We start from the raw sequence: 17,420 nt of genomic DNA on the forward strand, positions 1-17,420 counted from the left end.
TGGCATTGCAGCAACGTGATTAGCTAAAAAGACCAATGAACTAATGATTTGCAGGTCGCAAAGTATTTATCCTGCACGCACAATAGCCCACCACACCAATTTAAGTCTGCCCGCCCCTTCTCTGACATCATTGTAGTGAAAAAGTGTGAGTATAAAGTATATAAATAAACCCCACCCGATCACCAGTGGGTCTTGGAATGGCGCATGGAGGTGTGGCCAAGCTGCCAATGTATTTGGCCCATTAGATGCACGTGACCCCCTTCTAGGGGTAATTGGTTATGCCACACTTGCCCAAACCTCAGGTTATTGGCCAACCCTACGCATCACAACCCCATACTGGTGCATTTTAATACACTCGGTGGTGCCTAACATAGAGCCTAACTCCAGCATTAACCCAGCATATTAACCTTTCTTTGTCCTTCAAACATTTACAATAATCTAGTCTTTCCATAATCTAGTCTTTCCAAGTGAACTACTAAATCAAACTTAAATTTGCATATCAGGTAATACTTTAGAGTTGTGCCCTCTTCAGGAAAATGATATCATTACAAATAATGTGTAAAAGCACAGGATCTACCAAAGGTCAGATGATAAAATGTTAATACATTTACATCCTACAGGGCTTACAGGCACTTTTTGCACTTTGTACAGCAAACATAACTGACCCTGCCTTATATTTGATCTATTATTAAGTTTTTTATTCAGTTATTTTATAAGAGACTATGCAGCTTTCTATTTTCCACCTTCCTGCAAATGATTTTACCCATTTGTTCCCTGCACTTGTTTTATATGCGTGTTGTTCCAGGGCCTATGCATGGCTGCGGGGGATACCTGACTAATCCAGCTGGCAGCTTTGGCTCACCAGACTCTAATTTGGATGGAAAATATGACAGCAACTTGAACTGTTCTTGGCAAATTATTGCCCCAGTCAACACACAGATAAACCTCACCTTCAATGCATTCCTACTGGAGGCTCAGTCACGTGGCACATGCAGATATGATTATGTCAAGGTAAGAACACAAAAAAGAGTATCACAAGCAAGTGAGTTCATCTTAACAACAAAGTGGATTAGATGAAAATATGAAACTATTAACTCCCTTGAGGTAGCTATGTAAGAACGTTACAATCCCTTGCCTTCTATTCTCACAAAGTAGATCATACTAATCGACTCCCAGCTGGAACTCTAAAGGCTACCCTACTTAGCTAGAAGTTGCCCACAAAAATTTAAGAATATATGAAATCCCTGGCTTGACTTACCAGCAACCACGGTCTTGTAATGTTAAATATGCACACTCCAATTCACCCCTTGTTGCTTTCCATCTTCTTCTTCGATATTTCCCTCTTACTATATGATATTTTACCTGTTTTATTAAAAAAAATAAAAAGTTACAATTAAAAAAAAGTTATAAACGTTATAATAAACCATTTGGAGTTTGCATTAACTGCCCAAATAATGGTGTATACATGGGGCCATAAACAGATCATTCTGTAATCCCATCAGATCAGGGTTGGTAGCAGTCATTGGCCTTCTCAGATATAGAAATATGGCACATCTCTTACTTTACCAATAAACCAAAGGAGTGAATGGTTTGGAAAGTTGGGAGATGGTTGACCATCCAGATCATACAATACAGGACAGTCAGGCCAAGGGACAATTCATTGGTAACCACAGCACAGCAACATTACAGTTTAAATCAGTTTCTTTATTTGAATTGAGTATTGAATGTATAATTGAAGTATAGTGGCTTTGCCTGTATGCAGGTACCATTTTATGATAGACATGAATTGCGTTCATTTTCAAACCTGCTCACGAGTTGTAATATAATATTTTATGATTCTCACACAGAATGACCTAGTTGTTTGCCTACCCAACCCATAAGCATTCTTCCTAAAGTTACTATTCTCTAGCATGATGCGGAGAATGATATTCTGAGACAATTTGCAATTGGTTAATAGTTTTTTTAACCTATTTAGTGTTTTATTCAGTAGCTCTCTGGTTTGCCAATTCAGCAATCTGGGTGCTAGAGTCCCCCCCTAGCAACCATGCATCGATATTAATAAGAGACTGGAATATGAATAGGAGAGCACCTGAATACAAAGATGAGTAATAGAAAGCAGCAATAATAATAATACATGTGTAGCTTTACAGAGCATTTGTTTTTAGATGGGGTTAGTGACCCCTATTTGAAAGCTGGAAGGAGTCAGAAGAAGAAGAAGGCAATTAATTAAAAAAAAAAACTATAAAAAGGAAATAATGAAGACCAATTTAAAAGTTGCTTATAATTGTCCATTACAACATGCTAAAAGTTAACTTAAAGGTGAACCCCCCCTTTAATAGAATGAATAATTAGGATTCTTACTAGCCGACCTTTGTTTAATATATGCCATACCATCAACTGCACATTCAGATTCATTCTGGTGAATATAATTTATCAGTTAAAGGAGAAGGAAATTCACCTCCCTATTATGTGTTTAGCAAATGAGCCCCCCCCACCACCACCACCACTGTCTACCATCTTCTGGGAGATCATAGCTTGGTTGCTGCTAATTCTTGCTCCTCTGCCAGGGGGGATTCCTATACAACTTTGTTGCAGGTTGCCAGTAAACTGTATGCAACAGGAGCCGTTGCAAAATAACATTTAATATTCTGGTGCCTTTTCTTCTCCTTTAAGACAGCAAAATTGAAGAATGGGGGTGAAAGAGCTGCATGTACTCCATGCGCCGTTGTATTTCCATGCAGATTGGCTTAAACGAACATGCCAGGTATTAATCATTGCACTTAAAGACAGAGTGCAAGCGACTGCTACCCACAAAGACCTCTAATAACTTCAAGGCATTCAGTAGACCTACCTAAGAAGGGGGCATGCAGCAACCAGCTGTCTATACTGTGCTTTTTTAATCAGCTTGCATAGAGTATATACAGTATATTCTACATATGTTTCCATGGGACCAACAGAAACAGAGATACAGTTCTACTGCTGTCCTTGGGGTTACGAATCCCAAAAATATGGGTTGAGTTGTTCCAATGTAAAGAGCAAGGCTTGTTTTAACTTAAAGCATTGTATTATATCCATTGAATGATGAAGACTAACAAATGAAACATCAATTTTGTTTTTTTTTTAGGTTTATGATGGAAGCAGCATGAATAGTAACTTACAAGGAACATATTGTGGTTCCAGTACACCAGCCCCATTCTTCTCTACAAGCAATGCTTTGACTGTTTTGTTTGTCAGTGATTCCACACTAGAAAGAGCAGGATTCAATGCATCATATGTCTTTAAAGACAGTAAGTTCAAATATCTAATAATAATGAACTAAAAAAAAACAAACAAACACTTCACGTTACTGACCTAACAGTTAAAGGGATCCTGTCATCGGAAAACATGTTTTTTTCAAAACGCATCAGTTAATAGTGCTACTCCAGCAGAATTCAGTTAAAGGGATCCTGTCATCAAACGCATCAGTTAATAGTGCTACTCCAGCAGAATTCTGCACTGAAATCCATTTCTCAAAAGAGCAAACAGATTTTTTATATTCAATTTTGAAATCTGACATGGGGCTAGACATTTTGTCAATTTCCCAGCTGCCCCTGGTCATGTGACTTGTGCCTGCACTTTAGGAGAGAAATGCTTTCTGGCAGACTGCTGTTTTTCCTTCTCAATGTAACTGAATGTGTCTCAGTGAGACATGGGTTTTTACTATTGAGTGTTGTTCTTAGATCTACCAGGCAGCTGTTATCTTGTGTTAGGGAGCTGCTATTTGGTTACCTTCCCACTGTTCTTTTGTTTGGCTGCTGAGGGGGAAAGGGAGGGGGGTGATATCACTTCAACTTGCAGTACAGCAGTAAAGAGTGATTGAAGTTTATCAGAGCACAAGTCACATGACTTGGGGCAGCTGGGAAATTGACAATATATCTAGCCCCATGTCAGATTTCAAAATTGAATATAAAAAAATCTATTTGCTCTTTTGAGAAATGGATTTCAGTGCAGAATTCTGCTGGAGCAGCACTATTAACTGATTCAGTTTGAAATTTTTTTTTTTTCCCATGACAGTATCCCTTTAAGTACTAGTCTTCCAGAAAATCATCATCTTTAAAAGGATTATCCACAAAACTATATTAGATTACCCTCCTGATTACATGTATCTATTTAGATGACTTGATAAATGGCATTTAAATACAACAATAGTTTGAGCGAGTTTCGTCTTGGCTGAACTTTGCTGGTTTAATTATAGGGAAATTCAATTATAAACATATATTGCTGTACTATAACGGGGGTCTATGGACCTGTGTTTCTCATTGCAGTTTTATGTGGAGGAATATATAATGCAACATCCACATCAATGACCACATCATCTCCCAACTTTCCAAACCTTTACCCACCATTTACGTTATGTACGTGGACAATCGATGCACCAGCTTTGGAGCATGTGAGACTGAGTGTACAAACCTTTCATCTGCAGACAGACGGCGACTGCTCACAGAACTACATAGAACTAATGGATTCTCCTGTGGTGAGATAACATGAAACATCTGTTTTCCCTTGGAGGTAGCTATAGTCACATACAGGGGGTTATATACTAAACCTTGAATTTATTTGGTCTGTTTTTTTTTGGGCAAAAACTGGAGTTTTTCATGGAAAAAAAAACTCAGATTTTTCAAGATTTATTATACCTCAAAGCTGTCAAAAGCCCAAACCCGAAAATCCGCCATCTCAGACCTGTCGATATCCTGTAAAAGGCAATCCGAAAGGGATCAACATTTTTGATCTATTTTATCAGGTTTTTTCACGATCCGTTGATTTCGATGGTTCCGATCCGATGTTTTTTTTCATAAAATATGAGATAAATTCTGATTTTAGTAAATAACCCCCATAGCGTAGAATAGTACTGCACACATATACATGTAAAGAGAATGATTCACTAGTTAATATCCTCAGATAAAGTAATGGTTTACTACTAGCATTTAATATTTCTCTTCAACAAGAGGTATCATGGATATCTGAGAGTATTTACTCCAAAACAACTACATATATATATCTGCTTACATCTACATGGTCAGGCAGAGGTGTGGGAATTTGTTTACTGCTCATATGGATGAAGGAAGGCCACCACAAAATGTCATTTGATGTAACATCTTTAATGAATGGGGTTTGGCAATAAAGTCAGACAGGCTTGAGCAGCGTAGAGTGGATTGTTGGCCACTGGAAGAGCTCTTGCTCTGGCTAACTGTTTTGCATTGCTTTTTTGGGCCAAAAAGATTAATGGAAAAGATAAACCATAGTCAGCTATATGAAGCACCACCGCTCATCTGGCCATGGGAACTAGAGTAGCCTAGAAAAAAAGCACTAAAGATGACAGCTCTGTTCCAAGGAAATGAATGGAAGGAAACTGGGTTCTCTTATCCTTTGGAATTTGGGCAATTGTACCTTGCTTTTCTCCAAAGTGGACTTACCCTTTGGGGTAAATTTATCAAAGAGTGAAGTTCCGCCACTAGAGTGAAATTCCGCAGCTCTCCATTCATTTCTATGGGATTTTGAAAGGCATATTTATCAATTGGTGAAAGTGAAAGTTCACCCTTTGATAAATACGCCTATAAAAATCCCATAGAAATTAATGGAGAGTGGCGGAATTTCACTCTAGTGGCGGAACTTCACTATTAACTTCACTCTTTGATAAACTCTTTGATAAATTTAACTTTATGCCCTGGAGGAACCAAATCAAATTTTGAGTTTTACTTTTATACTGCAGTAATGAAACCAAATGTCAGTTCCGTTCAGACCATTGTTCTAACCAGCAGTCAGGCTGATGCTCCATCTACATGAAGTTCACTCCGTCTATTCAGTCATGGCCATAGTGTTTAATTCCTAATTCAGCTGATATCATTTCATTCCATTCTACGGCAGGGTGATCAAGGGCAGGTCCACAGATATTGTGGAACAGAAACTTTTCAGATTCCAGATTTTTACTCCTATGGCCGAACAGCTGTTGTGAATTTTAAGTCACAAAACTATATGCCGGGCAATGGATTCAGCTTTACCTATCAAATTGCAAGTAAGTGTTTATGTTCTGTTTTTTTTCCTTACTGTGCCAGTGGCACCTGATAATAGTAATGTTCTAAATGTTTTTGCATAAAAGATTTGCAAAATCATTTCTAAAATTGTGCATCATTTCTAGAAAGTAATTACACCAGTGGTATGATTTTTCAAAGCTTTTGGGGACAGGCCAAAAACTATTGGTGGCCATTCAGTTGCAGTTTTAATTTGTAGAAAGATCTGTTTTTAGATGGGCTGCTCATGCGGTTGAATTTTCAAAGCCATCATCATTTAGAAAGATCATAGTACAGGTATGGGATCTGTTATCTGGAAACCCCTTATCCAGAAAGCTCTGAATTATGGGAAGGTCATCTTCCATAGATTTTATTTTAAAATAATAAATATTTCCTTTTTCTTCTATAATAGAAACAGTACCTTGTACATCATTTGCAACTAAGATGTATTTATATTTATTTATATTTGGAGGTACAACACTCCTACTGGATTTATTTTTATTATTTTATTTTTAAATCATTTTAAAGCAGCCAAGTATGGAGATCCAGATTACAGAATTATCTGTTATCCGGAAAACCCCAGGTCCCAAGCATTTTGGATAACAGGTCCCATGCCAGTACTATTATCAATAATCAGATAATATTGTAAGAACAAGGGGAAACTACAGATATTTGTAACAATCACAGAATCAATGGATATCCATGGCATCTTTCCTAATCATTACCTTGAGACACATATGAAATCTGGTATCTGATGTCAATATCTGTGTGAACATAACCAGTTAAAAAGGGTCAGTGGAGTAACTAGATATTACTAGATATTACTAGATATTACTGGGCCTCATGGGGCTCCCTACAGCTGCAGGATCTGCTTCCACTGCAGTTACGCCCCTGAAAGTAGCATTATTATATAGTCCAGGAAAGCTCTTCTGATAGCTGCTGCCTGAGATTCTAACTGTGAATGTGAATTGTGGAAATAATTAAGGGTAAATAAAATTATAGCCCTGATTTTTCTTCTTTTTTTCCAGACTGTAGTAGAGAATATAATCAAACATTTGGCTACTTGAAAAGCCCAGGCTGGCCAGAGAATTATCCCCACCGTGCAGAATGTACCATAATCCTGAGAGCTCCACCCAATCACACAATCTCTCTCTTCTTCAATTCATTCAGTTTAGAGACGACAAGTTCATCTTCATGCTATGACTTTTTAGAGGTAAGAGCGCCAGTCATTTATACACCTAGTTAACAACAGAGGTTTATCTGAAAAGGAATGGTCTTACTTTTGTTTTCAGTTTAGTCTTCCAACAGGAAGCCAGGAACCATTCTCTGCTCAGATAGGCACAAAGCTTTGCTAGGAACAATTCTTATACCTAATGCACAGTAGAAACAATAACATGCACACTGTACTGAGATTTGTTAAAGGGGCAGTTTAATTTTTAATATTATTGAATGGCCTCTGCTGTCCTTTGGCAATGCTTTGTACACACAAACCGAAACTCTTTTAGTGGTATCTGAATTTGTATCCTTGACCGCAGTCCTACTCACAAGTGCTGGGTTGTCTCTAATTGTCACACACACGTAACTGTTTAAGGCGTTTGCATTCTTCTCACTCTGAAAATGGTGTGCCATTACATTGCCTTCAATCTCTGCCCAGTTGCTGTCTATTACCCAGAACATAAAAGAGGTGTGTTGGGACAAACGGAATCTCTAAGGGTAAGGTGTAATGGATGCTGTACCTGTCTCCCAAGATGGCGTCCAAGATGGCATTACTCCCCACCGCATGGCTCCTGCATCATCTTCGTCCCACTCCCTGATTGGTCGCCTGCAACAGCGCCGGCGTCGGAATGGACGCCGGCGTCAGAACGCCGGCGTCACTGACGCCAGCGCGCCGGAACTGACGCCAGTGCGTCGGAACTGACGCCGGCGCGCCGGAACTGACGCCTGCGCGCCGGAAATGACGCCACTGCGTCCAGATTGGCGCGAACCCTTTGCCTATTTAAAGGCGGACTTGTTATTGACTCAGTGCCCAATTATAGGTTCCAAGCTATTGCGTTCCTGGGTGTGCCTACTGCTTATATTGATATACTGTGTACCGACTCTTGCCTGCCTTCTCGTGTTATTGATTGCTGCCTGTACTGACCCATTTGCCTGTCCCTGACTACGTCTTTGATAAATCCTTCTTGTACTGCGAACCTGGTCTGGTCTCCTCCTTGGTCCTCACTCCAACGGTGCCTTCGGGCCCTTACAGTATAATTGGGCCATGGACCCGTCGGAGGAGAATCCTGCGCCGCCTGATGTCGGTGGAGCGCTTCTTGGTCTGGCATCCCGCATGCAGTCCTATGAGGTACAGCAATCTCACTTTGGTCAGGCTTTGGAATCCATTCTTGCTAAACTGTCGGAGCTAACACCTGCCGATCCTATTCCTGCACCAGTACCTGTGGTTCCGCTTCACGCCACCGAACCCCGCATTCCGGCTCCCCCACTCTACAGTGGTGATCCTACAGCTTGCCGTGGGTTTATTAACCAGTGCGAGGTCCACTTTGCACTCGCACCCAGCCAATTCCTGTCGGAACGAGCCAAGGTGGGCTTCATATTCTCCCGTCTGCAAGGGAAGGCATTGGAGTGGGCTTCGCCTCTATGGGAAAAGGAGGATCCCATTATCGATAATGCCCGAGCCTTCGTCCGGGAACTTCGTGTGGTCTTCGATGCTCCGGGTCGTGCCACTGCTGCCTCCGCACGCCTGTTCCATCTTCTACAGGGAACTCGCTCAGTCTCGGAGTACGCCATTGAGTTCCGCACCCTGGTTGCAGAGACTTCGTGGAACAACGACGGGTATCACGCTGCCTTTTACAACGGCCTGGCGATACGTATAAAGTCTGATCTGGTGTCCAGGGAAATTCCATCCCGTTGGGAAGATCTAGTCGCCCTGGCCATAAAGGTAGATACTCGGCAGAGGGAGTTTCAAGCTGAACTCGACAGAGAGCATTCCCCAACCAAAAGATTCCACAAGTTCCAACCTACTCTGGCTCCTCGTTTTCAAAGACCCTTCCTTCCCAACCCGGCTTCCACCTTGTCTTCTCCAAATCCTGCGGTTCCTGCCTCTTCTTCCCTGCCTTCGGAAGAACCAATGCAGATCGGACGGGCTCGTCTGACCGAACAGGAAAAGCTTCGGAAAAGGGCTGCTGGACTTTGCCTTTACTGTGGTGGAAAATCCCACTTCGCCTATGAGTGTCCAGTGAAGCCGGGAAACGCCAACACCTAGGTAAGACTGGGGAGACTTACCTGGGTGGAATTGGTCCCTCTCCCCATTCTTCTGCTCAACGCTTCCTTCTTCCTGTGCAGATTCGTTTTGGAACCCAGACGATTTCCTCTGAGGCTTTCCTTGACTCCGGTGCAGCTGGGAATTTCATCGATAAGGTCTTTGCAGAAAGCCATTCCATTCCTCTGCGATCTCTGGCTGTTCCTCTTCGAGCATTGGCGATTGACGATCGTCCACTTTCTTCCGCTACTATTTCCCACTCCACCGATGAACTTTCCGTTATTGTGGGATCTATGCACCTTGAAAGATTGTCCTTCCTCCTAATCGATTGTCCTTCTACTCCCATTGTACTTGGTCTGCCCTGGTTGAATATTCATAATCCTGTAATCGATTGGGCTTCTTCTCAGATCTCCCGCTGGAGTTCCTTTTGCCAACAGAACTGTTTACCTACCAAATCTATTATCAAAGTTTCTTCGGTGACTTCGAATCCATCCTTGCCATCTGTCTATCAGGCCTTCGCTGATGTGTTCGATAAGAAGTCGGCTGAAACCTTGCCCCCTCATCGCCCCTATGATTGCCCTGTTGAACTCCTTCCTGGAACCATGCCCCCTCGTGGCCGCACCTATCCGCTTTCTCCTTCTGAAACCTCTGCCATGAAAGATTACATCCAGGAGAATCTTCAGAGAGGTTTCATCCGTCCATCCTCCTCTCCTGCTGGAGCCGGATTCTTCTTTGTGGAGAAAAAAGACGGCGGTTTGAGGCCTTGTATTGATTACAGAGGGTTGAATAAGATAACTTTGAAGAATCGTTACCCTCTCCCTCTCATCTCTGAACTGTTCGACCAGCTCAAGGGGGCCAGTGTATTTACTAAATTAGATCTTCGTGGGGCCTATAATCTTATCCGGATCAGAGAGGGAGACGAGTGGAAGACTGCGTTCAACACTCGAGATGGGCATTACGAGTACTTGGTGATGCCGTTCGGCCTTTGTAATGCTCCTGCAGTCTTCCAGGAGTTTATTAATGATATTTTCCGGGACTTGTTAGGGCAAAGCGTGGTCGTTTATTTGGATGATATCCTCGTTTTTTCCAAGTCACTTAATGAACATCGCTGTCAAGTCCAGGAGGTTCTGTCCCGCCTGAGAAGGAACAATCTCTTTGCTAAATTAGAGAAGTGTTCTTTCGAAGTGTCGTCCATCTCTTTCCTCGGATACATCATCTCTCAGCATGGCTTCAAGATGGATCCAGCCAAGGTTTCTGCAATCCAGGATTGGCCTCTCCCCACCAGTGTCAAGGCTGTCCAAAGATTCATTGGCTTTGCTAATTACTATAGACAATTTATTAAAGGTTTTTCGTCCAAAATCTCCCCAATCCTGGCTCTCATCCGTAAAGGGGGAAGACCTCAGCATTGGCCTCCGTCAGCCTTAGAAGCCTTCAAGAATCTCAAAGAATCCTTCTCTTCTGCCCCAATCCTTAGACACCCTGAACCCCTTCAACCTTTCTTCGTCGAAGTGGATGCCTCGGATGTCGGTGCTGGAGCCATATTATCTCAAAGGTCGTCTGCCGATGGGAAATTACATCCCTGTGCCTTTTTCTCTAACAAAATTCTCTCCTCCTGAACAGAATTATGACGTGGGAAACCGTGAGTTGTTGGCCGTTAAACTGGCTCTTGAAGAATGGAGACACTTACTTGAGGGTTCTGCAGTGCCTGTAACCATCTTTACCGACCATAAAAACTTAGAATATATCCAGTCACTCAAGCGTCTCAATCCCCGACAAGCCAGATGGTCTCTCTTCTTCTCACGCTTCAACTTCATTATTACTTTTCGTCCCGGTTCCAGAAATAAGAAGGCGGATGCCCTCTCCCGGAGCTTTGTTCCTGATGATCCCATTTCTGAAGACCCAGAACCAATATTACCTCCTGCAAAGTTTATTGCCGCATTGTTTCCTTCCTTGGCCTCCAACTTATTATCTGCCCAATCCTCTGCTCCGGGGGATACTCCTGTGGGTATGGCCTACGTTCCTCCTGAATTCCGTCATGATATCCTGGTCCAGGCTCATAATTCGAAGCAAGCAGGTCATCCTGGAATCAAGAAAACTACAGAACTCTTATCTCGCCTTGTTTGGTGGCCCTCTTTGAGGAAGGACGTTAAAGATTTTGTCTCTTCATGCTCCATCTGTGCTGTTTCTAAGTCTGGACATTCCCCTCCCAAGGGGTTATTGTTGCCCTTACCCATCCCATCCCGGCCATGGACTCATTTGGCGATGGACTTCATTGTGGATCTTCCTGTTTCTTCTGGTTTTACTGTGATTTGGGTGGTAATCGACAGATTCAGCAAAATGGCACATTTTACTCCCTTACGTAAACTTCCTTCTGCTCCAGAACTCTACAGATTATTCATTGAACATATCTTCAGACTTCACGGTTTTCCTGTGGAGATCGTCTCTGACCGTGGGTCTCAATTCGTCTCGAAATTCTGGAGGTCCCTTTGTAGTTCCCTTGGTGTTTCCCTTCAGTTTTCTTCAGCTTACCATCCCCAGTCTAATGGAGCAGCAGAAAGAGTCAATCAGGCCCTTGAACAGTTCCTCCGGTGTCATGTGTCTTTATGCCAAGACGATTGGGCTGACCTCCTTCCTTGGGCTGAGTTTGCCCATAATAATGCCTTACACTCTTCCTCTGAAAAGTCTCCTTTTTTCTGTGTCTATGGTATTAATCCGTTGGCTTTTCCTCAGGATCTTCTTCTCACAAATGTTCCTGCTGCCAATGACCAAGCTGCCCACATGATGGCGATCTGGCATGCTACTACTGCTAATCTGGAGAAGAGTTCGTTGGCACAGAAGAAGTTCGCTGACAAGAGAAGAGTTTCCTCCCCTCCTTATGCCCTGGGAGACAAGGTCTGGCTTTCCACTCGGAATATCCGTCTCAAAGTTCCAACACCCAAACTGGGTCCGAAGTTCATCGGCCCCTTTCCTGTCATAGACATCATCAACCCTGTGGCGGTCCGGTTGCAACTTCCTCCCGAGATGCGGATTCCGAATGCCTTCCATGTGTCTCTCCTAAAGCCTGCAAATTCTTCTTCTTCTTCTTTTTCCTCCCCAGCTCCTGTTCTTGTGGATGGTCATCAGGAGTTTGAAGTGCAGAAGATTCTGGACTCTCGATTTTCTAGAGGTTCCCTGCAGTACCTTATCGAATGGAGGGGGTTCGGTCCTGAAGAGTGTTCTTGGGTGAGGAGCTCCGATGTTCATGCCCCTCTCCTTGTTCGGAATTTTCACAGACGCTTTCCTTCTAGCCCTGGTCCTGGGGGTCCTGGGGCCCCCCCTAAGGAGGGGGGTACTGTAATGGATGCTGTACCTGTCTCCCAAGATGGCGTCCAAGATGGCATTACTCCCCACCGCATGGCTCCTGCATCATCTTCGTCCCACTCCCTGATTGGTCGCCTGCAACAGCGCCGGCGTCGGAATGGACGCCGGCGTCAGAACGCCGGCGTCACTGACGCCAGCGCGCCGGAACTGACGCCAGCGCGTCGGAACTGACGCCGGCGCGCCGGAACTGACGCCTGCGCGCCGGAAATGACGCCACTGCGTCCAGATTGGCGCGAACCCTTTGCCTATTTAAAGGCGGACTTGTTATTGACTCAGTGCCCAATTATAGGTTCCAAGCTATTGCGTTCCTGGGTGTGCCTACTGCTTATATTGATATACTGTGTACCGACTCTTGCCTGCCTTCTCGTGTTGTTGATTGCTGCCTGTACTGACCCATTTGCCTGTCCCTGACTACGTCTTTGATAAATCCTTCTTGTACTGCGAACCTGGTCTGGTCTCCTCCTTGGTCCTCACTCCAACGGTGCCTTCGGGCCCTTACATAAGGGCAGATTCGGGGAGATTAGTCGCCCCGGCGACAAATCGCCTCTTCTTCGTCAATCTCCCCTTACCCTTCCGCCGGCTATAATGAAAAATCGACAGCAGTATGGCACTCGCATCGCTTTGTTTTCCGAAGTCGCCTGAAGTTGCCTCACGAGTGCCATCCCGCTGGCGATTTCTCATTATAGCCGGCGGCAAGGTAGGGGAAGGCAGTTTGGGAAGATTAGTCACCCGGGCGACAAATTGCCTCTTCTTCAAGGCAACAATCTCCCCGAACTGCCTTCCCTTACCCTTCCGCCGGCTATAATGAAAAGTCGACAGCGGTATGGCACTCGTGAGGCAACTTCAGGCGACTTCGGAAAACAAAACGATGCAAGTGCCATACCCCTGTCGCGGCGCTTTTTTTTTCCGAAGTTGCCTCACGAGTGCCACCCCGCTGGCGATTTTTCATTATAGCCGGCGGAAGATTGTTGCCCCGAAGAAGAGGAGATTTGTTGCCGGGGCAACTAATCTCCCCGGATCTGCACGTGTGCCCTTACCCTAACAAGAATCATTACAATGACGCTTTTATTTGCCCTGTACATTATATAGGTGAGAAATGGCAGTGACTCGGACTCACCTCTGATTGGAAAGTATTGCGGGAATAATCTGCCAAACCCCATTTTCCCTAAAAATAATGTCCTACGACTGTTCTTCAAGAGTGATCTGGTATTATCTTCTCGAGGATACGAAATCACTTGGACATCGTCACCTAGTGGTAAGAAAAGGTTACTGGTTACATGCAATTAATTGTTTACACAAGATTATTGGCTACAGCAATTATAGCAATTTGACAGTGAATATAAAAATTGATAATTAATGGTCACAGTCATTATCACTAGTGATGAGCAAATTTTTTCGCCAGGCATGGATTCGCTGCAAAAATGTTAATGTATTGGGACAGAAAATGGGACAGATTTGCTCATCACTAATTATCACCGCTTAGACATATACTTAGACATATCCCATTGCCTGTGATTATTAGCAGGTAGAATAATATCCACTAGTATAACAGACCGAATGCTGCATTTACGGTGTTCTTTAAAAATCTTTGCAGAACACTATTGGTTACTGTTATTATTAATCCCATATTAAAGGGGTGGCTCACTTTTCAACATATAGTAGTACAAAATTCTGTGTATATTCCTGTGGTGCTCAATCTGGAAACCTTGCTGCAAACCTTGATACCAGTTCATCCATGGAATGTAGAAAATCAGATGGCACACACATCTGATTTTCTACATTCTATGGTTCACTTTTTAGTAAACTTTTAGGGGCATATTTATCAAGGGCCTTATTTAGAATTGAAAAAACTTCGAAATTCGAATTCAAAAAGACCAACCGAAATTAAGTAGATGTTTTTTTTTGGTCGAATAGGTCAGTTTTCGATCGAATAGGTCCGTATTCGGCCGAATTCGACTCGTACGAATCAAAGGAATAACACATTTCATCGAATTAGATTCATAGTTTTTCCCAAAAAAACTCAGATTTTTCAAAGTTCACCAATTAGGTTCTAGGAGGTCCCCCATAGGCTAAAACAGCAATTCGGCAGGTTTTAGATGGCAAATGGTCGAAGTCGAATTTTTAAAGAGACAGTACATGATAAATTTCGATATTCGAATTTTGAAATTTTTTTCAAATTCGAATTGAATTTGGACTATTCCCTAGTCGAAGTACACAAAAAATTCACCTCAACCTTTGGTAAATCTGCCCTTTACTGTGTCATGGAATGGCTAATTGTAGCAACTTTTCAATTGGCCTTCATTTTTTCATTTTTACAGTTTTTGAAATATTTGCCTTATACTTTTGACTCTTTCCAGCTTTCAAAAGGGGGTCACTGGCCCCATCTAAAAAACAAATGCTCTCTAAGGCTACAAATGTATTGTTATTTCTACTTTTTATTACTCTTCTTCTAGTCAGGCCTCTCCTATTCATATTCCTGTCTCTCTTATTCAAATCAAAACATGGTTACTAGGATAATTTGGGCCCTAGCAACCAGATTGCTGAAATTGCAAACTGAGCGAGCTGCTGAATAAAAAGCTAAATAACTCAAAAACCACAAATAATAAAACATGAAAACCAATTGCAAATTGTCTCAGAATATCACTCTCTATGTCATACTCAAAGTTCATTTATAGTTGAACCACCCTTTAATATATCGCTGAATATCACAGAGCAGCTTTACAGAGAATGCTTTCTCATAGCAATCAGTCCCTGCCACATCAGAATTTATCATTACATTTCCCTATCAACTGTTCCGTTTTTCGCAAGACCATCCCAATTTTGGCAGCTCAGCCCGCAGTCCAGGATTTTTTATTTTGATCTTCTGTACTGATGCCAGAAAAAGTTTTTAAAACTTAATTAAATTAGAGATTAAATTAGAGATTTTTGGTAGAGAGCCCAGAATATCAGCACCTGCACGTAGATACATTTGTAGCTATTTAAGATCAGCAAAGATACAATTGTAACTATTTAAGATAAGCAGGTCTCTTGGGAGAACTGAGAGCTGCAGCTTAAAGGGCAATTGCCTTCATAAGCAAAACTGTAATAACACATAAAACCTGACCCTAAAACCCCCAGAAATGTGTTCAAATTTTCCATAACCTGCCAAATTTTGTAAAATAGACGTGGTAATTAGGGGGTGTGGCCAAAAAACTGCATTGTTAAAAAAAATGTGCCTCACTGCAGGCAGCAGAGCTTTTCGTTTTCAAATGTTGGGAGGTATGCATTACTATTGTTGCCCCATGTGGGCTGTGAGTTCAATTCACCAACAGCTGTGCTGGGCAAACAAACAAAGTGTTTCTTTTCATTTGTTATTAATAATACACATTTTGTCTATAATTGTTAGCTTGCGGAGGTACCCTCTTCGGAGACCATGGCTCGTTCACAAGCCCCAATTATCCTGGGAGCTACAGCAACAACACAGACTGTGAATGGACAATAGTCGCCCCATTGGGAAGGCTCATTACTCTGAACTTTACAGCATTCAGCATTGATGACCCAGGAAGCTGTGACAGCAATTATCTTAAGGTTTATAATGGGCCAAATGCCAGTTCAGCACTAGCTGGAACATTTTGTGGAATGGTAAGTCACAGTTTATAAGCATTTAATATAGTGAATGAAGTACCCCCTATTGTAAAATATAAGGATATTATAAGTTACCGGGGAGTTCCACGACCATATAAAAGCATGGAACTCAGAGGTGACTTCTAATATCCTTATACAGGGGTACTTGATTTATTATAATACACAAGTTTCAGTGAGTCATGTGACAGAAATGACATCACTAAGCTCAGATTATCACCGATGACATCACTAAGCACCATGTATAAGGATATAATTTACAGGATATTCATGGCTCTTTATTATATAATAGCAAACACGCTACTTTAATTTTCTTGTTTGTCAAGCGGATTTTTTAAATTCTATATATTATGCATTGGCCCCATCTAGTGGCCACGTGTTGCAATGAGCTGGAGTTTTCTCAGTGTTTTATTCATCACCATCATTTATTTATATAGCTTCAGCTTGTTACAGAACACTTATACAATAATTTAAACAAACAGGGGGTCTTACAGTAATTTAACAAACAAGGGTTACAGTTTAAAGGTTGGAGGGCCCTGCTGATACGGGCATACTTATAACAGTATTCATTCAATTCTAATGCCATAAAAATGTATACCATGGCATGAAATTACATGAACTTTACATACCTATTTAGAAAGCTGCAGCATTAAAAAGAAAATTAAAAATAGAAAGCATAGAAACCTGAACAGCCAGTAAAATTGCCCAACAATCACATTGTATTTTAACTATGCCACTGCCACCTAGTGACAGAAAGGAGAAGTGACAAAATAATCTTTCTTATTTGTACTGGGTAATAGTGATGTGCGGGCTCAATGATACCCGTGGGTCGATCAGTGAATTTGGGCCACGGGTGGGTTCAGCCCAAGCTCTTCCTGCCACCCATCCCATGACCTAAGTATGTGCTGCTTCCTCTTACAGTGGCGTCTATTTATAAACGCTCACCACCCCGCCCCTCCCCCTCAATGATGTCAGAGATGGGGGCTGATCGAGCGCAGGTTTATAAAGGAAAGCAGAACAGCAGGTTAGGGTCAGATGTGGGTGCAGAGCAGTGGGTTAGTTTGAGTGTGGTTTGACATTCACTACTAGTTTTCCTTTAAAGAGGAAGTAAAGTCTAAAATAGAATAAGACTA

General features: G+C 42.3%; 1 protein-coding gene across 1 annotated transcript in view; it reads left to right on the top strand.

Moving 5' to 3' along the window:
• LOC108718474 (cubilin) overlaps positions 1-17,420 on the top strand; it is a 129,301-nt gene that overhangs the window by 108,389 nt on the left and 3,492 nt on the right. The window contains exons 60-66 of the mRNA XM_041565871.1: positions 806-1,011; positions 3,125-3,287; positions 4,305-4,513; positions 5,905-6,052; positions 7,076-7,260; positions 13,756-13,921; positions 16,052-16,287. Coding sequence (XP_041421805.1) covers positions 806-1,011; positions 3,125-3,287; positions 4,305-4,513; positions 5,905-6,052; positions 7,076-7,260; positions 13,756-13,921; positions 16,052-16,287 — 1,313 coding nt within the window. The remainder of the gene's footprint in view (positions 1-805; positions 1,012-3,124; positions 3,288-4,304; positions 4,514-5,904; positions 6,053-7,075; positions 7,261-13,755; positions 13,922-16,051; positions 16,288-17,420) is intronic.

This window comes from Xenopus laevis, chromosome 6L, assembly GCF_017654675.1.
Source record: "Xenopus laevis strain J_2021 chromosome 6L, Xenopus_laevis_v10.1, whole genome shotgun sequence".
In the NCBI taxonomy this organism is placed as follows: Eukaryota; Metazoa; Chordata; class Amphibia; order Anura; family Pipidae; genus Xenopus; species Xenopus laevis.